The sequence below is a fragment of the Hippopotamus amphibius genome, chromosome 10 (genome assembly GCF_030028045.1).
Source record: "Hippopotamus amphibius kiboko isolate mHipAmp2 chromosome 10, mHipAmp2.hap2, whole genome shotgun sequence".
NCBI classification, from domain to species: Eukaryota; Metazoa; Chordata; class Mammalia; order Artiodactyla; family Hippopotamidae; genus Hippopotamus; species Hippopotamus amphibius.
The window spans coordinates 34,264,864-34,284,224 of record NC_080195.1 but is presented as its reverse complement, the minus strand read 5'-3'; the positions used below and the strand labels follow the sequence as shown (position 1 = coordinate 34,284,224).

Below are 19,361 nucleotides of genomic sequence, written 5' to 3'. Positions count from 1 at the left end.
GAATCCTGCCTCCACAAGGTAGAAACCCAGAACTCACTCTCCTGGCATCCCTTGCTGCTGAGATGCATGTCTGAAAGCATCAGTTTTCTCAGAACGGGAGGCAGGTCCTCTGCTGACATTGAGAGGTGGGGGCCTGAAGAGTGCGATTACGGTTCAGAGCAGTTGACGGGAACAGTGGGAGAGGAAGCTGACTCAAGACTAGGGGAAGAATCGACGGGAAGCCTGAGCGTCCAGCTGAAGTTAGAGCCGCGACGCCAGGTAGCTCTTATCTTCATCACTGTGTGATTTTCCTTCTCTAGCAGGATAGGGTAGGAGTAAGGGCATGGAGTAAGTGGTGGTGAGAAATCAGCCAAGGAGGACTGTGCTCGGGAGGGAAGAAGGAAGGGGCAGAGGGTGGCTGATAAGCCGATAAAACGGAAGGAATCAAGGCCATAAAAGTTCCTTGGAGCTAAAAGAGCAGTGCAGTGTGAGTGCATGAGAAAGCTGGGAGAACAGCACGCTGTGGCCAGAATTTGCAAGGTTCAACATCAAATTTAAGACATAAGAGAAGATCCAGGCCGTGGACAGCGCCAAAGGCGCAGAGGATGTCTTCGGAATTAAGGAGACCCAGGAACGGGTGAGCTGTGCTGTGGGAAGGATCCTCTATCTAGGTAGATGGTGAGAGTTTCCAGGTCGCTGGCAGGAAGGGGAGTGGAGGGGAAGACTCTGTATCATGTCTCAAAGTCTGTGAGCGAGGGGCAGTGCCTGGGAGTGGCACAGGTGACAGTGGTCAAAGGGATGAGATGGGACAGTTTAATGTCACAGTTTGACACCATGGAATGAGCTTCAGTGCAAGAAACATAAAAGACTAGAAACAGCAGTGGTGGGTGAGCGTATTCAGAGAGGATACACAGCCAGAACTGATGTATGTGAAACCCAGTGTAGCCACAAATAATAAAATGGACCAGGACAGGCAGAAGGCGGTGACAAGTTTCCATTGTCCTCCATTTGGTAAATGATGATTCCCAGAAGAGATGAGATGTCGTGAGCAACAACATACCTCAAATTTCAAATGTCCTAATTTGTCCCAGGTATCTCTAGTAGGTGAGACTCTTTTAGATATTCCAGGATGTTCCCACATACCCCCAAGCTTTCTTTGGTTCAGGCTAATCACCCCCAATTCCTTTAACTATACTTAACTTTTCCATTCTTCCCTGGAAAAACTACACTTCTCTGTGATTGACCTCACCTTAAACTGTGGCGCTCAGATTCAAACGAAATTTCCCAGAAGCAACCTACCCGAAGGAGGATACGGTGAAACTGTCAACCTTTCCTTCCGACAGCCTGACACTGAGCCAAAAGAAAGGCCCCGACTTCATTTCCTGTGAAACTCCCTTTCTTCTCTCCATGCCCTTCACATGCACTTGTGCCTGGACAAAACCGTGCTGCTTGATAAGTCAGGGGAACAGGTGAATAAGGACAGGGGGGAAGATGAGGAAGCTGAAGGCAACCCCCGGGGGGACGGCACCTCACAGAACCAGCACCAGCCCTCGCGAGGAAGGGCACCCTGGGTTTGGTTTGGTTTGTTTGTTTAACCTGAACCTTACACAGAGAGCAAAGACTGTGTGACTTGCTCAGGGACCTGCTGTCCTGATGCCAAATTACATCCTGGGTTGAGTCAGGGCACAAGCTGAGAGATTACTGTGGTTCCCAGAGACGCCCACCCACCCCCGCCTAGTGGCTGAGGGCGGAGAAGGGTGACTCAGAGAAAAGGCAGGACAGAAGGATGGACTCAACATCCTGTCTCTATTCGGCCCCCTGCTGTTTGTTAAATTAACCCTCGGGCTTAAAGAGAAATAAAGCCCATAAGAAATGTGCTCTGAATTCACTTATGGTTATAAGGTAAGGTTTGTCTGATGTGGAATATCACTTCTTTTCTGAAAAACAATCCAAGTTATCAAATATCAGACATAGTCTCATGGTTGGAATACCAGCTAAAGCAAAGCAAATCAAAGTTAACAATAAACAGGAGGAAACATACATAGTTTGGGAGATGTGAGGTCCTGCGCTGCAGGGTCTGGTTTGGGGTCATTCCTGTATAGTGTCTCTACTAGTTAATGTTAAACATGGCAAAAATGAAATTAATGAGAGTGAAGCAATCAGGAGTATTCATAGCGTTGAAAACTAGAGGAAGCAGCAAATAAATTATAAATATTGAAAAGCATATAAAATATTAGACAAGAAGTCCTCAAATGTTACAAAGTAAATGAAACTGGAGACCATATATCCACAGGGGCTGGAGAGGGAGGGAGGTGGTTTATACAAAGATCAGGAGACTGAGATCTAGATTCTAGTCTGTAAAGCTCCCTAAGTTAGCAATTGAAAGGAGGGGGGGGGGGAGGGAGGAGGCGGGAGGGAGGGAAGGAGGGAGCTAGGAAAGAAGGGAGAAAACGTCCTTGTAGGCAGGGTCACCAGTGGTTTATTCCAGTCTAGGAGTTGTCCAGACGTTCCACATGAGACATCTGCAGAAACAAGCCAATGTAGGACACAGGGGCATAAATTCCTATACAACTCTGTGCTTTCCTGGGCTAACTGTCCATGTTCTGGAGAGTTCTATGCTGGACTGTGTGGTACACTGTGCCAGTAATGGTCCCAGTGAGTCACACTTCCCAGAATCCGTGCAGTGTAGCCCCTCCTATATTGACTCTGGATGTGGCTTTGGGTTTGTCCAGCCAGCAGGACACTAGCACATGCGCTGTAACACACTGGGACGTGTCCTCTTGGAACCCTGCTGCTGCCGGTGGAGAAATCTGCCTGCACTCTGTGAGAGTCAAAGGCCACACACCTGCCCCAGGGTCCAGCTGCCCCACATGAATGAGTCCAGGCAAGCCCAGCAGGAGAACCCTCCCGGCAACCCACAGACCCATGAGGAATGTGAAACGTTACTGTTTAAAGTCCCTAAGTTTTTGGTGTTTGTTATGCAGCAAAGATAACTGATACAAGCTGGAAAGATAAGACAAGAGGACTAAAACTTCCCAATCACATAAACATTCATAAAATCCTATCCTGTGTTCAGCCTCACTGACAACCCCAACTGCCTCAGTGGCTGCCCCACAAATTCCCACCATCCCCTACCAACAAGCTCCAGGAAGGAAGACAGAATGTAAGATGAGTTCTCTGATGACCATCAGTTTCCAGATTCCTCCGGGTTGATCTAATCTATCGTCACATGAATGCTCACACCTTGGTCTTTGTGGCTTTTGCAGTATTCATACTTTCAACTTCTTTATTAAAATTAGTTTGATTGTTTTTATTCATGACATCTCCCCCTCTTGCTCATCACCATCAGGGGCTGTGTCTCTTCATCACCCCCAGCCCCCAATGTTGTGGGTTTCCTAAATGTGTAACAAACCAGCAGATGTATTCATTCACTTCCCTTTCATTTTAGCAATGGAAACTCACATCTGTAGGTTTCCCCATGTTATTTGAGAAGGAAGGGATGGGTGGGGGCATGTGGGGCTTCTCTTCTTAAGGTAAATATCCTAGAAACTGCTCCCTCAATTCCATCTACATTTTTCGCCCTAAGGACAGAAAGTTTCATTATAAAAACATATAACTCTTAGGAAATACTATGAGGAGTTTAATAAAACAGAATTCCATTCCAGCTACAATATTAAGTTGGATCAAGATGAAAACTAAAACAAACCAACCTTCTCTGGCGAGTATTATCAGACGACAATAAGAGCTCTGTCAAGGGAATCTACATCCTCCACCTTCACTTGTGTACCCAGAAATCCATACTTTGAGTCGGTCCTTCATTAGGCATGAGGGAGATAAAACACATAAAATGCAAGAGTCTATCTGAAGGGATCTGTAATCTAGTTGGAGAACCAACAGCAATGAAACAGTTGAACAATAATTCAAGATGGTGCGTTCCTACATTTGCAGGACTGATCATGTAAGTAATAATCCTTCTGGGTCAGAAAATGCTACGTATTTCAAAACAGTAGTTACTCACATGTGTGTCACTCACATTGTAGGGATAAAAAATTTACATCATTGCATGTAATGAATAATAATTTGAAAAGTAATAAAACATTAAGGGAAAATAAAAATAAGGCATACCATTCTGTAGCAGGATGATAATATAACCCGCATGACATTATCCCCTCCTGTCATACAGACTAGCATCTCAGGTCAGAACATTCAAGTTACACGAGCCATTCCTGGGCTTAAGATAATTCCTCAAGACATATCAATAAATTCTTAGGCTACAAAGCTACTTAACATTAATTTCCAAAAATAAACTTACCCAGACCCTGCAGGGAGGCACTGATTCTCTCTAGGCAAGCCCAAATTTAGATTCCTTCAGCTCATCAACAAACATGTAGTAAGTATCTACTCTATATCACAGCCTAGGCTAGGCTCTGGGGATGCAGAAATAAGACAAAGCTCCGGTCGTCCTATGCAGCAGGGGGAATGACGGTGACAGAAGCAGTAGCGTGTAGGGAAAGGGGCCTTGGACTGGGTGTGGGAAGCCTCGAGTTCCAGCCCTGGTCCACCACCACACATGCTACTGTGTAAATCAGGCAAATCATGGAATTACCCTGAACCCAACTGTCCCCATTTGTCAATTAAGATCAAAAGGCCTATCTCACCAAACACGTGGGACGGACGGAATGAAATCATAGCTCCAACATGCTTTGATTTGTACAGATTTACGATGTCGTGATGATTTAGAGCACACGCAGAGGGCTAGAAACCATTTCTATCGGACCATTAAGTGTCATCTCTTTAGTGACATATGTTACTTCCTCAGAGTCTAACTAGGAAATGGTTTTTAAAGGAAAAAACTGTAGGATTTGAGTCTTCTGTTTCCCGGGCATTTGATTAGACTTTTGACTCAGCCAGTTTGGGAGGCCTGCTCACCACGCAGCAAACTAGCACTAAAATGCATGTTTTCAAAGCCGGGGATTGACCAGAAATTCCTCCACTTCCAAAGGCTCAAAGTAATTTCTGGATGCTAGATGCACTCTTCCACCAACTCCTGTGAGACCCCTCCTCTACTAGGAAGCAGTGCAGATTTGAGCCTCCAGGGCAAGCTCCAAAGGGAAGCAAAGCTCATTTAGGAAATCAGCTGAGTCATGCACACATTGTTGCAATACAAACAAGTGAGTTTCTCCATTGATATGGAGGGAATGAATTAGCAGTGGGGGAAACTGTTGCAATGCAAATAGAAGTGATTGTTCTTTCTCTTGAGAGCAAGGAAAAACAGAACTTGGAACAGGCTACAGGAGAAAGATAACCTGGCTGGAAAGAGTTAATCATTACTAGTTTTACTTTAGCTGTCACTGATCTGTAGTAACTAGATTTTTACTTCACGAAGTTAACTCCCTGATACTATACAAACTACACGCTGGCAACTATGACCCTTAACTCCCTGACTTACATCGTGCCTCTCACTCCCTAACCCAATTACGACCATTCTCTACCACCATTCTCTACCACTACTGTAACAAATCATCCTCTGTAGGTTTTTTTGTTTGTTTTTTGCATTTCAGAAAGGTCTCCAGCCGATAAACTGGAGGCAAACGGACAATTAACAGACTGCCGGACCCCAATTACCAGGCGGCCTGACACCAGCTATGGCTGTTTTGAAATAATGCGAAGGAAATAAATGCAAGATCCTCACCACCTGGACTCCTATCATTTACCTGGACTGCGAGCCCCACGTGTAAAATCTCCCCTGACCCCCGAGGAGAGGTGGGCACAGTTCTTGGGGCGCTCGCCTGCTGTGTCTTCCCTTCTGCCTGGAAGAAAAATAAAGCCATCTCTCCCTTCCTCCAAAATCTGTCTCCATATTGTTATTCGGTCTCGGTGCAGAGAGTAGCCGTTATTACGGCAACATGTTTAAAAAAATCACCTCCATTCTCTTTATTCTTCTGGTGTTGATTCCTCTGTTCCTTGTTCTTATGCCTCCTCCTCTGGGCAGAACGTGACCCAGGGAAACACTCAGAATTGATTGGGGGTTCCTGCGTATTGTCCTGAAGAGGGTCACAGCCTCAGATCTGCTTTCTCCAGGGGCTGGAAAGCACCAAGTGGCACCTGCAAGTCTCCTTCTCCAAGTGCTGTGAGTGCGGCCAGCACAGCCTGGAGGGGCCTGATGCCCCACAGCTGGCCTTGAGCTGGTGCTGTTGCAGAAATTGGTCCAAAGAGAAACCTAGCACCACACTCGGAAGGTTGGAGAACTCATGTTTATTAAGCTGGAGGCCCCAGGCGGGCTAAGGCTCCAAAGCTCTGGGCCCCAAGCTCAGGGTGAGCTTTACTTTTACAGGGGTCAGTGCATATGTTTACAGTTAGCATTGGTAGATTGGTTACTTGGTTTACAGAGCACAGAAGTTTCCAAACAGAAACTTACAAGAGCAGGTGCAGAACATTCCATATTTAGCAAAACATCTTATGGTTACATTTGATTGCTAGGTCATCCTGTTTTTGTTTTTCGGGCAGCAAGTATATTTTACAAAAGCAGAACAGCATGGAGTTATTTTTAGCTGAGTGCAAGTTTCTAATTTTCCTCTTCAGGGCAGCCCCCAAGGAAGCTCCCCTCTCCTCTTCATCAGCAGACAGAGGTGCTTATGTTGGGAGAGAAACACAGGGGATGCTTCCCTTCATTCTTACTCCTGAACTCAGTAACGTAAATGATCTGGTTCATTTATTACAGTATAACTCTGTAAAGACTGTACGTGAGAAACTGTTTTAATTCTGTTTTCACCACTAAAGCTCTGTTATGGTTAACCTTGCTGTCCCATTTTTTCAGCTGCAAAAATGAGGTCCAGATAACATCCAAATTCCTTCCAGCCCTAACCAGCGTGTGATGTACTGTCTTTAATGAGGACAGAGCTGTAGCATTCACTCCCAGTGATGGTTCCCAGTGTGACTATATAAACTCTATGAATACAGACTCCTTTCTCTTTTATATTTCCCTATTATTAAAGCATGATCCTTCATTTATTGGTCATAACCTTCCAGTACACTGAGTGCTGTACAAACGTCCTTGTTAAAATGCTGACATGTCCATAAAACCTACTTTCTGTTTCAAACTTAAACAGTGGCACTCACCGCTGAGGCCATACGCTGGCTCTTCTTTAAACATGCACTTAGGGGAAGAGGCAAAGCGTCTTACTTTACCCCAGGCTAAGGCTCTCCTTCCCGTGAAAGAAGAGTCTTCAGGCAAACAGTACAATGGGGAAGATGGTTCTAGGGAAAGAACTAAACAGCTATACCCCGGGGAAAGGCCAGGAAGTGATGGAGAAGCCTGCAGCCAGGGGCATGGGTGGGTGTCTTTGGGCCAGAGAGCGAAGCCCTGTCCTCAACTAAAAGGCCAGAGGGAACATCTGGGTTTCACAACCAGGAAGCAGTGGATGGCAGGGAAGAAGCAAACCTCATCCCTACAGAGCAGCAGCAGCAGCAGCGAGCCAGACACAGCATTTATGAAATGAGAGGCTGTCCATCCCCAGACGAGGCTGAGGGACTACCTACCAGACCAGAAGCAAGAAGGGGAACATCTAGCTTCATGGTTTTTTAGTAAAGTCTAGGGGCTGCCATTGCTACTTCAAAACCTCCCTTAACCAATTAACTTTGTTCTCACATATTTTAGTGGTTTTCACCGTTGGCCCTCCTAGGATGCTTTGGAAAAATCCTGTCTGTGTTCCATCCCATCCCCATCAAAAGAACCCCTCAAGGGAGGGGACAAAGGGGCGAACTTTAAATCTCCCTTAGGTTACTTTCATATGTGCTTGAGAACTACCTCTGGGGTCACTGGCAGTAAACCTTTATGAAACTAAAATGAATTCGTGTACTTTTTGAAAAGATGGCATGTAAGAGAGGTTAGGAAATCGAAACCTGATTCTGAATCTGGTCCAAGGAAGAGATGAGACTTTGGTTTTCTTTGCATTAAGAGACCTACTCCAAGCTGCCTGGGAAGATCCAAGGATGCCAGGATGCTAGCAACGGCTCTTACAGAAGCACAAGAAACGAGGGACGTCTGGTCAGCAGCCCATAGCGTGGGTTTGGAGGAAACAATTCCATAAAGGCCATTCAGCAAAGTCATCAACAATTAGAGCAATCTAATTAATTCAAAGATGATGTAAAGACCAATAATTTATCTTGATATTCATGAAGATGGAAAACTAAAAGCCACACTGACTCATAAAGGAATGAAAATAGTTCAAAATCAAATCTAACCGCTGACAGAAAATGAAAGACATAGTAGCCCTCCAATACATTTAAAAAAAATGATAGATGACTTGACTGAGATTTATATTGAGATTTGGTCAATTTTTAGTAAAATTAAAATTTCTTAATCTTTTTCTTTCACATCTACTTCCCAGTCACTGAGGGACAAACATATAGCTTACTTCTTTTAAGAGTTAAAAGTGTGGTTTCTGATACTGATGATAAAGTACCACAGGAAAAGCGTTATTGGTGTTTAGCTATTTTCTTTTATAAAGAAAGCATCTGAAGGTAGCTTTCATCTTTGGTAGAATTTACACACTTATGAAAAGCGGTCTTCTTGGTCTTCCTGGCAGCAATGGGCTGCTGTGTCTCACAGCTGGGGGGTGGCCTGGCTTGTCGCCCCTGCTCTAAGCCCCTCCAGTTGCACAGCGCTGGGCCACGTGGCTGTACACGGCTGTACACAGCAGCCTGGCCGCCGGGATCTGAAGCAAATTCTAAAAGGAATGTCAGGGAACGTGTTCATTAAAACGTAGACCATCTCTTTCACAGTATCCATTACTACAATAAATGACTAATTTTAAAAATTAGTATATAGTAAATATATATTTAGCTTTTCTCTTGGAACATTGCCCTAGATCGGCATCGGGGACGCCTGAACACGTGTGCTGGTGACACCCATCTTAATGTCTCTGACTCGCCAGGGGCCAGAGGCAAGGGAGGCTCAGGCCCCATCCCCTGCCAAGGCCGTTGGCCCAGACCTCACAGTGGACAGGAGTGCTGCCAGCAACCCTCCCAGATCACATCCTGGGTTAGAGCATGGGGACACGCTTTGTTCCGAGGACACGGCCCAAAGGGAGGGAAAATAAATGTAGACCTCATACTCAAGTAACAGAGGCACTGACGTTTTTAGAGCAATATAAAACATTTTAACGGTCTGCTTTCGAAATTAAAGAAAAAATACATTTTCTGTGTCAGATGATGCCAATTGAAAGGAAATACTGGGTGATGGGAGAGAAGGAACAGAAAGGGAAGGCCGTAGCAGGCAGGGGGGCAAAGTGACAAGGATGAGGGGTACAGAGGAAGGAGAGGAGAAGGAGATCTTACAGATCCAGGAGCGAGGCCCATGGCAATCAGGATGGAGAGGAGGCGGCAGAGAAGAGAAAAGACACCCTGGGCTCCCAGCTGAGTGAATGGTGCTCTGTGTCCAGGGTCTGTGCTTGGTCAGGCTGTTAACACCTATTCAGCTAACGAGCACTGCGTGCCTGTCCTGTGCCTGGATGTCAGGCAGGATTCAAACTCGCCCGGGATCGGTCCTGGCAACATGTTTATGATTTCAAGGAGGCATAAGCATACACACAGCTACCGTACAAGGCAGTGCTGCCTCGGGGACGGCAGCAGGACCCAGCCGTCTGCTCCCTGCAGGTCCTGCTGTCATCACAGACCTGGCACCCAGCAGGTGTTCATTAAATGCTAACTTCGCAGTTCTTCACCTGCTCCTCCTTGCAGTGGTTCGGTTCACTGTGGGCTGCCCACAGCAGCCACCCGGGGGCAAATGACACGCTTGCCAGAAACACCCTACAGGCCATTCATTTAATAAGCAGTGGGAACCAACCCCAACCAGAAATTCTCCCCTGATAGGATCCCTAGAATAGTTCTTAAATAGCTCCTCAGGACGCCTGACCTCTGCCCCAGGTTCTAACGTTGAGCATCTTCCGAGGTCTGGAGAGGCTAGACACGGCAAGGTTTCCTTTCGGAAGCAGCAAGTCAGGTGGGCTGTGTCGACGAGGTCTACCCTCGCTGTGTACCGCACCTCTCCCCGACACCTGCGACCTGGGCGTCCCCAACGCAGGCTGTTTGCTCCGGATCGGATCGAAAATGCCCTCCACCGTTTCCACGCTGCTCCTGCTGAGCTGTCCTCCCAGATTTCCTGCTCGCCCGCAGCAGCCCCTCCCCCGCGCCACCCCGACCTCTCCCGGCCGCAGGCCTCGGCCTTCCTTTACCCTCCTTCCTCCTCGCCGCATTGCCTGCATTTCCCCCTCCTCTCTGCTTCTTCATCTCCTCCAGCCTTTCTCCTCCTCGGTGCTGGCCGTCTACGAAGCCTCACCCGTACGCACAAGCGCCCGGGAGTTTGATAATTTACTTCAGGTCAACAAAAGAAAAAAAAAAAGAAAGAAAGAAAAGTGAGCTCTAGAGACGCCGGAGCAGCGGCTCAGCCCGCGGATCTGCGAGGGGCCCCCCTCCTGCCGGGGCCCCACCTGCCCGGACGCCCGGCCGGGGCCCGCGGGACGCGCGCGGAGGCACGAGCCCCGGCGGCCGCAGGTGCGGGCGGGCCGGGCGGGGACGCGCTCGGCCCACGTCGCGGCCGCGTGTCTGCGCAGCGGGCCCCGCCTTCCCCGCCCTCGGCGCCCGACGGCCCCGGGCGGCCCGACCCCGCGCAGGCGGGAGGCGGCCGCGAGGAGCCAGCGAGCGCGGGGCTTCCCGCGCGTCCGGGTCCCGCCGGCGCGCCCCGCGCTCCTCCGCCCGGCGAGCTCAGGTGCGGGCGGGGCGGTGTCCGGTGTCGGGTGTCCGGTGTCTGTCGCAGCGCCAGCGGGAGAGCGGCGGCGCCGAGGGCCGGGCCGGTGGTCGCGGTGAGGGGCGCGCGGGCAGCTCCGGCTCCGGGCCGGGTCCCCGAGGGGGCGCGCGCGGGGCTGCCCGGGAGGGAGCGCGGGCGGCCGGGGGAGGACGGCGGGCCGGGCCGGGCCGCGCGGCGGGGGCGCTCCCGGCCTTCGAGGGCGCCGGGTGCGCGGGGGGAGCGCGCGGGGTCCGCCGTGGGCGCCCCGCTCCCGGGAGGCGGACCGGGACGGTGGCCGCAGGCGGCCCGGCCATGACCTTCTCCCCTCCTCTCTGGTTCACCGGGCGCCCCAGGGGTGGCGTGAGGGGCAGCGGCGAGTCACTGTGCAGGTTTGCTCAGAGCCGGCTTGCCCTCCCCAGGAGTCACAGGAGAGAGGCAAGCGAGCGCCCCTCTTTCTGAACTTAGAGCCTGTTCATCTCCTAAAGGGCTTTGTTTGATCACCTGTTTAATAGAAACGACTTGGATACAGTTTTTCTTTTAAGTGGAAGTAAGTGGAAGGCGTCTGCGGCATAGATCTGACATGAGTGGAGTTTCTGGGTAAATCCGTGTACGGTGATTTCAAATTTCTGAAGCGCGGTATATATTTACAAAATGTACCAAATTGTTGTCACTCTTGGTAATTCACTTTATCCTCAAAGCTACCCCTTGTGCAGGTAGATCAATAACGTAAAGATGAATAACTTAAAGTCTGAAAACAGAGCTGGCTGTTTTGAAATAATTAGAATTCAAACTATATTCTTACCATTAAAGTTATACTGTCCATTTCACAATATTTTTATTATTAATTTGGCTGTATCTCTGATATTTCTGGTAAGGTCTCAGAGTCATCAAGAATACAATTATTGTTTTATAGCACAGTGGCTCTGGAAGGTGTCAGAGCCAGGCCACATCTATGGGCATCCTGGAAGACACCCGTGACCCATTAGAAATTTATTTTTGGAAAAAGCAGATGTGGACTTGTTGCTTGTCATTTCTGTCTTTTAAGAAAAGTGCTGTACAGGAAGCTTTCCTCTTTACTGGCTCTTGATTAAGTGGAAGCCTGCTGCACTCAGTGTGTTAGACAGGGAGAAGTCATCTGAGTTTAAATCAGTTTCAGCACTGATTGTCTGGGGAATAAAGTGGGGAAACCCTGGGCAGTTAATTTCCTCATTTCTGCTTCCTCTCCCCCAGCTCCACTTGTCTCTGTAACTCGCTGCTACCCTGTATATGGCATAGACCTCAGATGACAGAGAGTCACAGTTCCGGCTCGTTTCACGCTGAGGAAACTGAGTGCAGGGAAGTGAAGCGACAGCCCAGAAACACACACCCGCGAGGGGCAGAGCTGGCCGTCCCATGAGCTCCCTGAGCTGTTTGAGGAAGGAGTCTGTCCACAGGCAGCAGGAGTCCGCAGCCTCTGCGTGACTTGCAGGGCATGTTATTCAGCAGCCTGTCCCCACAAGACGGTCGTCAGCTGGGTCCCCAAGTTTTCTCCGAGGATGGGGGAGGCCAGTGTCTTTCCCTCAAGGTCCACTAGTTACCTTCAATGCCAGTAACTCCATGTTTGCTACGAAAGGCGAAACAGCCCGAAATTGAAGCTGTGAGAGCTTGAACGTATCATCCCCGAGGGCAGAGAAGCCCTTCACCCCACCGTCATCCATGCTGCTCCCAGGGGCTGTGGGAGGGGGCGCCAAAGAGGCACCCACGCCTGGGCCTTGCATGACGGTCACTTCCCGCCGTCCTTCCTGGGGTGGCGGCTTTTCAATCTGTGGCCTCCCCTAAGCTCACCTGCAGTTGCAGGGACGAGGCTTCTGGCCCCGAGAGGGACCCTGCCTCACGTACTTTCAGTTCAGTGTTTCCGCTGTTGCGAGAACTTGTTGGGTTTCATCCTGAAGCTTCACCTGTGGTACCACATCCGGACGATGCTCTAGTTCTGGGCTCCCAAAGTCTGCTGCACTGACTTGGAACCAGACCGCCCGGTGCACCCCTTTCCATCGTATTCTATGAAATGGGGATAGTGAGGGCCTGGACTCCAAGGTTATGGTGAAGATTCATTAAGTTACTGCATGTCAAGTGCTCAAGGTAGTGGCTGCACAGCAGGTGTCCGTGCTCGTGACCAGGAGTGCTCTGGGTGGGGGAGGGGGAGTGTGAACTTGGCTCTACCCACGCTGTCACTGTTGCGGGGCGTCACCCAATTCAAACTGGGGAACAGAGCGGATGCCTCCAGCTTCACTGGGCAGCTCCTCTCTCTCATGTTTTATTTCTGTGAAAGTCAACCCCTGGGCAAGGAAGGTGCCAGCATAAGGACGTTCATCGGAATGTCAAGGACTCATTCACTTGGGTTTCTTACCACTTGGTCTCAGGGCACCAGAGTCCAGTGAGCCGAGGACCTACATTCTTCCCGCAGTTCTGATGCCTACAGATAAGAGCGCAGCCTCTGGAAACCTCCCTTTAGTGTGGATTTAGTTGGCCCCACCCCTGGAGAAGCTGTGAGACCTGAGCGTCAAGAAAGCATCCCAGGACATCAGTGCTGTGGCCATTACAGACTTGGAGAGTCACCTCAAAGCAAAATACAAAGCTAGCCAGGGAGCCTGGGGCGGGCATGGCTGACCGAGTTAAAGTCAGACAGTGCCTTTCATTCTTTTAAAATTTTCTTTTAACATTGTGTCCCATTTGAGTTCCCGTAGTTGAATACTGCAGATTGTAGGACGCAGTTAGCGGGAGCTGTGGTCGCCTCAGTAGAGGTCCCTGCCTCATGAGGACTTGGTAGTGAATTGAACTCTGTGTTGTGTATGCAAAGCACTCTGGGTACCCTGGCTGTTGGGCTGTTGTTCATGCTTGTCTCAAAAGCACTGGTGTAAATGGAGAAACAGAGGCACGAGAAGGAGGAGGAAAAGGTGAAGCTGCAGGGACCTCCCAGGGGGTGAGAGGAGCATCTCAGTCTGGCTGGAGAACGACCAGGTGGTGGAACTGAGAGAGCCTCGGTGTGGCTAAGAGACGAGTCTCAAGTTTCAGAGCATTTGAACTTAGTTTGGAGAAAAAGATACTTGAGAGGGCGTGGTGGCAAGATGGTGGGATTATTGAGGCATTGTAAGCACCAAAGGATTAGTCAGTTTCTTAGACCATAGGTGATCCTGGAAAGTCGAAATAAGGCAGCTTTTTTTGTGTATCCTATTATATTGGAGCAAAATAGACATCTTTTTTTTTCTAGAGTGGAAATCTGTGCATTATTTCCTTCTGATTAAAAAAATACGAAGGTTTGCTATATATTTTTAAATAGACCAAATAGAAATGTGTAAAGTAGAATGAAACCGCCGTGGGGTAGGCACCGCTATGCAACTACCTGTGTGCTTAGGGCCAAGGCCCCTTCCTCTGAGAAACTCTCTTCCAGAGCCAAGACCCTTTGTGGTGAGCCTGGCACCTCCACTCCCCCAGTTTATCTGGTCTGTAAGTTTAGATCCTGTTAAATTAGGTTATCTGGAAGAGGTACACCTAAAACCTGGTGACCTTCCAAAATGTACATGAGTGTCCTCTCCTGCACCTGCACTGTTTTCATGGTTCTAGTGAGTTGTCCGAACATTGCATTGTCCTTTTGTGAAGATGAAAGTACATAACTGTGTTTATTTAGTGCTACTTTTAAAGGGAAATGGGAAAATTGACCTGTGGTCTAATTTTTATTTCTTCTTTCTCCTTCCTAGAGCATGGCCCAGGTTTGGTTTGGGTTTGGTGGGTAATTCTCGGAAATCTCAAAAACAGTATTTTCTTTTGAAGTTAGTTGTTTGGAGCAAGGCTTTTAATTTCTTCCTGTGCCTTTGTCTCTTTTAACTCTGCTCTTAGCCGTGGACGTGGTGATTTGTCGGGCTCTGAGGTAATAGTATGTTTGCTTAGTTGGGAGAAGGCCAAACCTCTGTTTTTTCTTTTTGTTTCCCTGAGATTGACCTGTAAAAAGTTAGAGTTTTTGCTTTTTTTTTTGAATAAAGAATCTTTGGAAATTACAGGATACAGGTTTACACAAACTCTTAACAAAGCTTGCCTGAGCTTTCTCCTGAAATGAAAAGTGATACTGTATTTCCTCCAAGCTTTATTCCTAAGCCTGCCCTGGCCCAAGTCTGCACATTTTAACACTTTTTAACAAGGCCTGCACTTGGGCTGTTGCTCTTGCAGGTTCGTGAGTGGCGTTTTGGACAGGATGCTTGGTGCCGGGAGCCCAGAGCCAGTTTGCTGAATTACTGCCCCAGACCCTCGAGTCTCCAGGAAGGTCTGCGGGGGCCTCCCAGGGCCAGCCCAGGTGGAGGCAGCCCTGGAAGCCATTTTCAGGAACTTTCGCCACAGGTGTAAAAGACTCCAGCCCTGCAAAGATGCTGAAACAGATACTGTCGGAGATGTACATAGATCCGGATCTGCTGGCAGAGCTCAGCGAAGAGCAGAAACAGATCCTGTTCTTCAAGATGCGGGAGGAGCAGGTCCGCCGATGGAAAGAAAGAGAAGCAGCAATGGAAAAACAAGAGTCCTTGCCAGTGAAACCCAGACCAAAGAAAGGTAAGCAGAGCCTGCCTCACCCGGGAGCCTGCGTGTGGGATACCTCCCTGCTCGTTCCCACGTTTCACACCAGTCAGGAGCAAGCCAGGTGCCAGGTCCAGTTTGGCAGGTGGACCCTCAGTGTTGCTGAGATTTTAATGGTGCAGTTTATCAACTTGAAGTCTCCACGGTCATGCATGTACACACACACACACACACACACACACACACATACGGCAATTACCCTGGAGTTGTGAGGCTGAAAGCAGATCTCTTATTTGAAACCAGACTGACCTTAAGCTGCAGTAAAGTCACCCGTGGAGCTGGACTTGAGGGGAGTTAAGGAAGAGTTCTATCCCCTTATTGTCACAGACACCTAGTATTCTGCTATCAGCATACAAAGTCTTTGTGTCAAAATCTTTGTAGAGATGCTGTTGAGTTTCCTAGATTCTAAGAGATGTTTCTTTGAGTTTTCTTTTTTAGGGAAATTCACTCTTAAAATGTAAATACTACTAAAAGGAAAAAAATCATGATACTAATTTTTAGTGTGAGTTCATTTTTCAGATGTACCACCTCTTCCTGACTCAAGGAATCCCTGGTAGCTTGAGTGGGCCTTTTGGGACCATGGGTGAGGAGGCATTCCTTGTACATCAAGCTTAAAGCAGATACACACACAGATGTGGAAAAGCACACATTAACATCCCCCCGCCCGGACACACACATTCTGTTATGAATGAATACTATGTTGTTTTAAAAAAAACACACACAGTTTTCAGCTTTAAATGGTGAAAGTGTGATGGGAAGCCTTTATCGAGTAATAGTCAATAGAAAGTTAATCAGTCTTAGCGATTTATTCAATGCCACTCTTGCCATCATTTTGAAATTGTTAAACTGGGCATCGTTCAGAAAGCAAACCTGATACCTTTATGGGAGATGGAGTCACCTTTGTGCTTGGTGTGTTTCACCTCTGCAGGAGAACATTACGTTGTCTCTTAAAGACAAAGTGCTTGTAGGTTTTGCCTCTTTACTTTGTACTTACTTTTAAAGTTGCACTTGTTCACCTACCAGTGTTCACGAAATCCTATATTTGGGATGCTTTTTTTCTATAATAAAATGTTATCATTAAAAAAAAAAAACAGCACAGTTTTCAAGGTCACTTACAGAGAAGTATTCAAGATCAATTTCTCTTCATTTTCCATTAAGCCAGGAAAAGTTAAATTTGATAAAACCATTCAGGGTTTCAAAGATTGAGAAAATGAATCTCACTTGTATATACAGACTCAAAAAGGAAGTTAATTTAGTGACCTTTACCTTCTACTGCTTTTTATTAAAACCTTTTTCCAATTAAGCATTTACATTTTAAAAAAATATTTATTTATTTATTTGGTTGCGTTGGATCTTAGTTGTGGCCCACAGGATCTTTTAGAATTAAGCCCTTATAGTGATACAGAAATAAATATGAGTATCTCATTTGCTGTTATTATTATCAATAGCTGCTATTAATTAAACACCTGTTTTGTCAGACGCCATGTAAAACACTTTTAATACATTATGTGTCATCTTCACAGTGTTTCTGCAAAATAGGTACCAATTGTCCTATCTTACAGATGGAGAAACTTAGGATCAGAGTTCAGTAATAAATGCAAGGTCACACCACCAGTTGGTGCCCAGATCTGTTGAGCTTCACAGTCCAAATATATACTGGCTTTTCCTTCTAGAAGTAACACGTCCAAACTGAAGCATGAGCTTTTATCTTTCTGAGCTGGCTCCTTCGTCTCCTTGCATCCTTTAGTCGGTTTCCCAGGTATAACCAGGCCTCCTGGTACCATGTTGGTTGTGAATGTAACACACAGATGTGGTGGGTGACTCTGAAGACAGGTGACAGCAGAAAGGCTCTTGACCCTGGAATTGATGGCCTGGGCTCTTTGAAAGACTCTGGGTTTCTCATGTTTGCTGAATTGGTCTCCTTGTGCTGACTTCAGACAATAATTTCCATTTCTTTGCTTAAATTCTTCCTTTGCATGCGTTTGAATCTACCTCTCCAAAAACCTATATTACTTTATTAGTTCAGTGATCATAAAAATGTATGTTGATTTACACAGTGGAATAGGTGTTTAATAAATAGCTACTATTGATAATAATAAATGAGATACTCATATTTATTGATTTTCTGATCTATTACTGAGTTAAATCCATACTTTTGATTGTTTTTTAGCTTCTCCTACTTTAGCCTGAGGATTACTTAAAGGTGGACAGGTTCCTGGGTTACACGATATGCTAGTAATGCTAAAACTCTAGTGATGCTCTTTGAAAACTCACCACAGTAGACTATATAAAGAAAAAGTGACTGGATGACAGCAAAAGCACTGCTAAGTGGTGAGCTAGAATGATAAAGGAAGGGAGTGGGCATAGCTTATTTATAAGCCAAGAAAAGCACAAGCTCAAAGCCACAGCCCACCTACAAACCACTAAAGAAAAGTAGCACTTAAGGCAGCCAGACCAATGAGGAGGAGCACACGCAGAGGGCTCAACCAGCAGCAGCCGGGGCCTTGGGGAGCCCCGGCCACGACCATGTGGCCTTGACTCTCCGTGGCTTGGTCATCAAAGACAGAGCAAGATGAGACACAGGGGAGACCTGTCTTTAGGGGAAGTAGAAAAGGACTCTCAAACCTTCTCCTGTTCTGTAGTCAAAGATGAACCAGTTTGGTGCAAAACATATTGTTCCAAGTGTTAAATTTAAGGCAGTAATGAACTTTTGTTGGGAAAAGTTGAGAACTAGTCTCATAGCATTGCGGTCAGGAAAGATGCTTGATGTGATTTCAGTTTTCTTAAATTTACCCAGACTTGTTTCATGGCTTAGCACGAGATTTATCCTGCAGACTGTTCCGTGTGCACTTGAAAAGAATGTGTATTCTGCTACTTTTGGATGGAATGCTTTCTATATGTTTATTAAACCCATTTGGTCTAATGTGTTATTTAAGGCCTGTGTTTTCTTATTGATTTTCGGTCTGGATGATCTGTCCATTGAGGTAAGCAGTGTGTTAAAGTCCTGTACTATTATTGCATTATTGTCAGCTTCTCCTTTGTCTGTTAATATTTGCCTTATATTTTGAGATGCTTCTATGTTGGGTGCATATGCAAATATAACAGTTGTTACAATTGTTATATTTTCTTCTTGGATTGATCCCTTGATCATTATGTAGTATCCTTTGTCTCTTGTAACAGTCTTTATTTTAAAGTCTATTTTATCTACATAAGTATTGCTACTCTGGCCTTTTTTTTTTTTTTTAATTTCCATTTGCATGAAATACCTTTTTCCATCCCCTCACTTTCAGTCTGTGTGTGTCTCTAGGTCTGAAGTGGGTCTCTTGTAGGCAGCATATATATAGGTCTTGTCTCTGTATACATTCAGCCAGTCTGTTTCTTTTGGTTGGAGCATTTAGTCCATTTACAGTTCAGGTAATTATCAATATGTGTGCTCTTATTGCCATTTTGTTAATGTTTTGGATTTTTTTTTTCTTTAGGTCTTTTTTTCCCCCTTCTTTCTTTTCTTACATTTTGATGGCTATCTTTGTATTATGTTTGGATTCTTTTTTCTTTTTTGTGTGTATATCTATTATAGATTTCTGCTTTGTCACTACCAGGAGGCTTTTGTATAGCAGCCTATAGATAGATAGATAGATAGATAGATAGATAGATAGATAGATAGATAGATGTGACTGTTTTAAGTTGCTGATCTTTTAATTTCAAATGCATTTTAAAAATCCTGCTTGTGTACTTTCCTCCCTCACAATTACTGTTTTTGATATCTTTTACATGTAATTGTTTTGTGTATCCCTTAACTGCTTATTGTGGATATAGATGATTTTACTACTTTTGTCTTTTAACGTTCCTGCTAGCTTTGCGTGTGGATGACTTCCTACCTTTACTATATAGTTTGCCTTTACTGGTGAGCTTTACTGTATGTTTTACCTTTACTGGTGAGCTTTTTCATTTTTGTGATTTTCTTGTTTCTAGTTGTGGCCTTTTTCACGTAGAAGAT

General features: G+C 46.5%; 1 protein-coding gene across 4 annotated transcripts in view; it reads left to right on the top strand.

Annotated features, from left to right (window-relative positions):
• Window positions 1-9,920: 9,920 nt before the first annotated feature.
• Window positions 9,921-19,361, top strand: part of SH2D4A (SH2 domain containing 4A) — a 65,691-nt gene continuing 56,250 nt past the window's right edge. The window contains exons 1-2 of one of the 4 annotated variants that reach the window (XM_057697157.1): window positions 9,921-9,982; window positions 14,966-15,340. In XM_057697157.1, the coding sequence (XP_057553140.1) occupies window positions 15,160-15,340 (181 nt within the window). In that variant the 5' untranslated portion in view covers window positions 9,921-9,982; window positions 14,966-15,159. Of the gene's footprint in view, window positions 9,983-10,572; window positions 10,842-14,965; window positions 15,341-19,361 lie in introns of those variants that run through there. The other 3 variants (XM_057697155.1, XM_057697158.1, XM_057697156.1) reach the window with 3 other exon arrangements.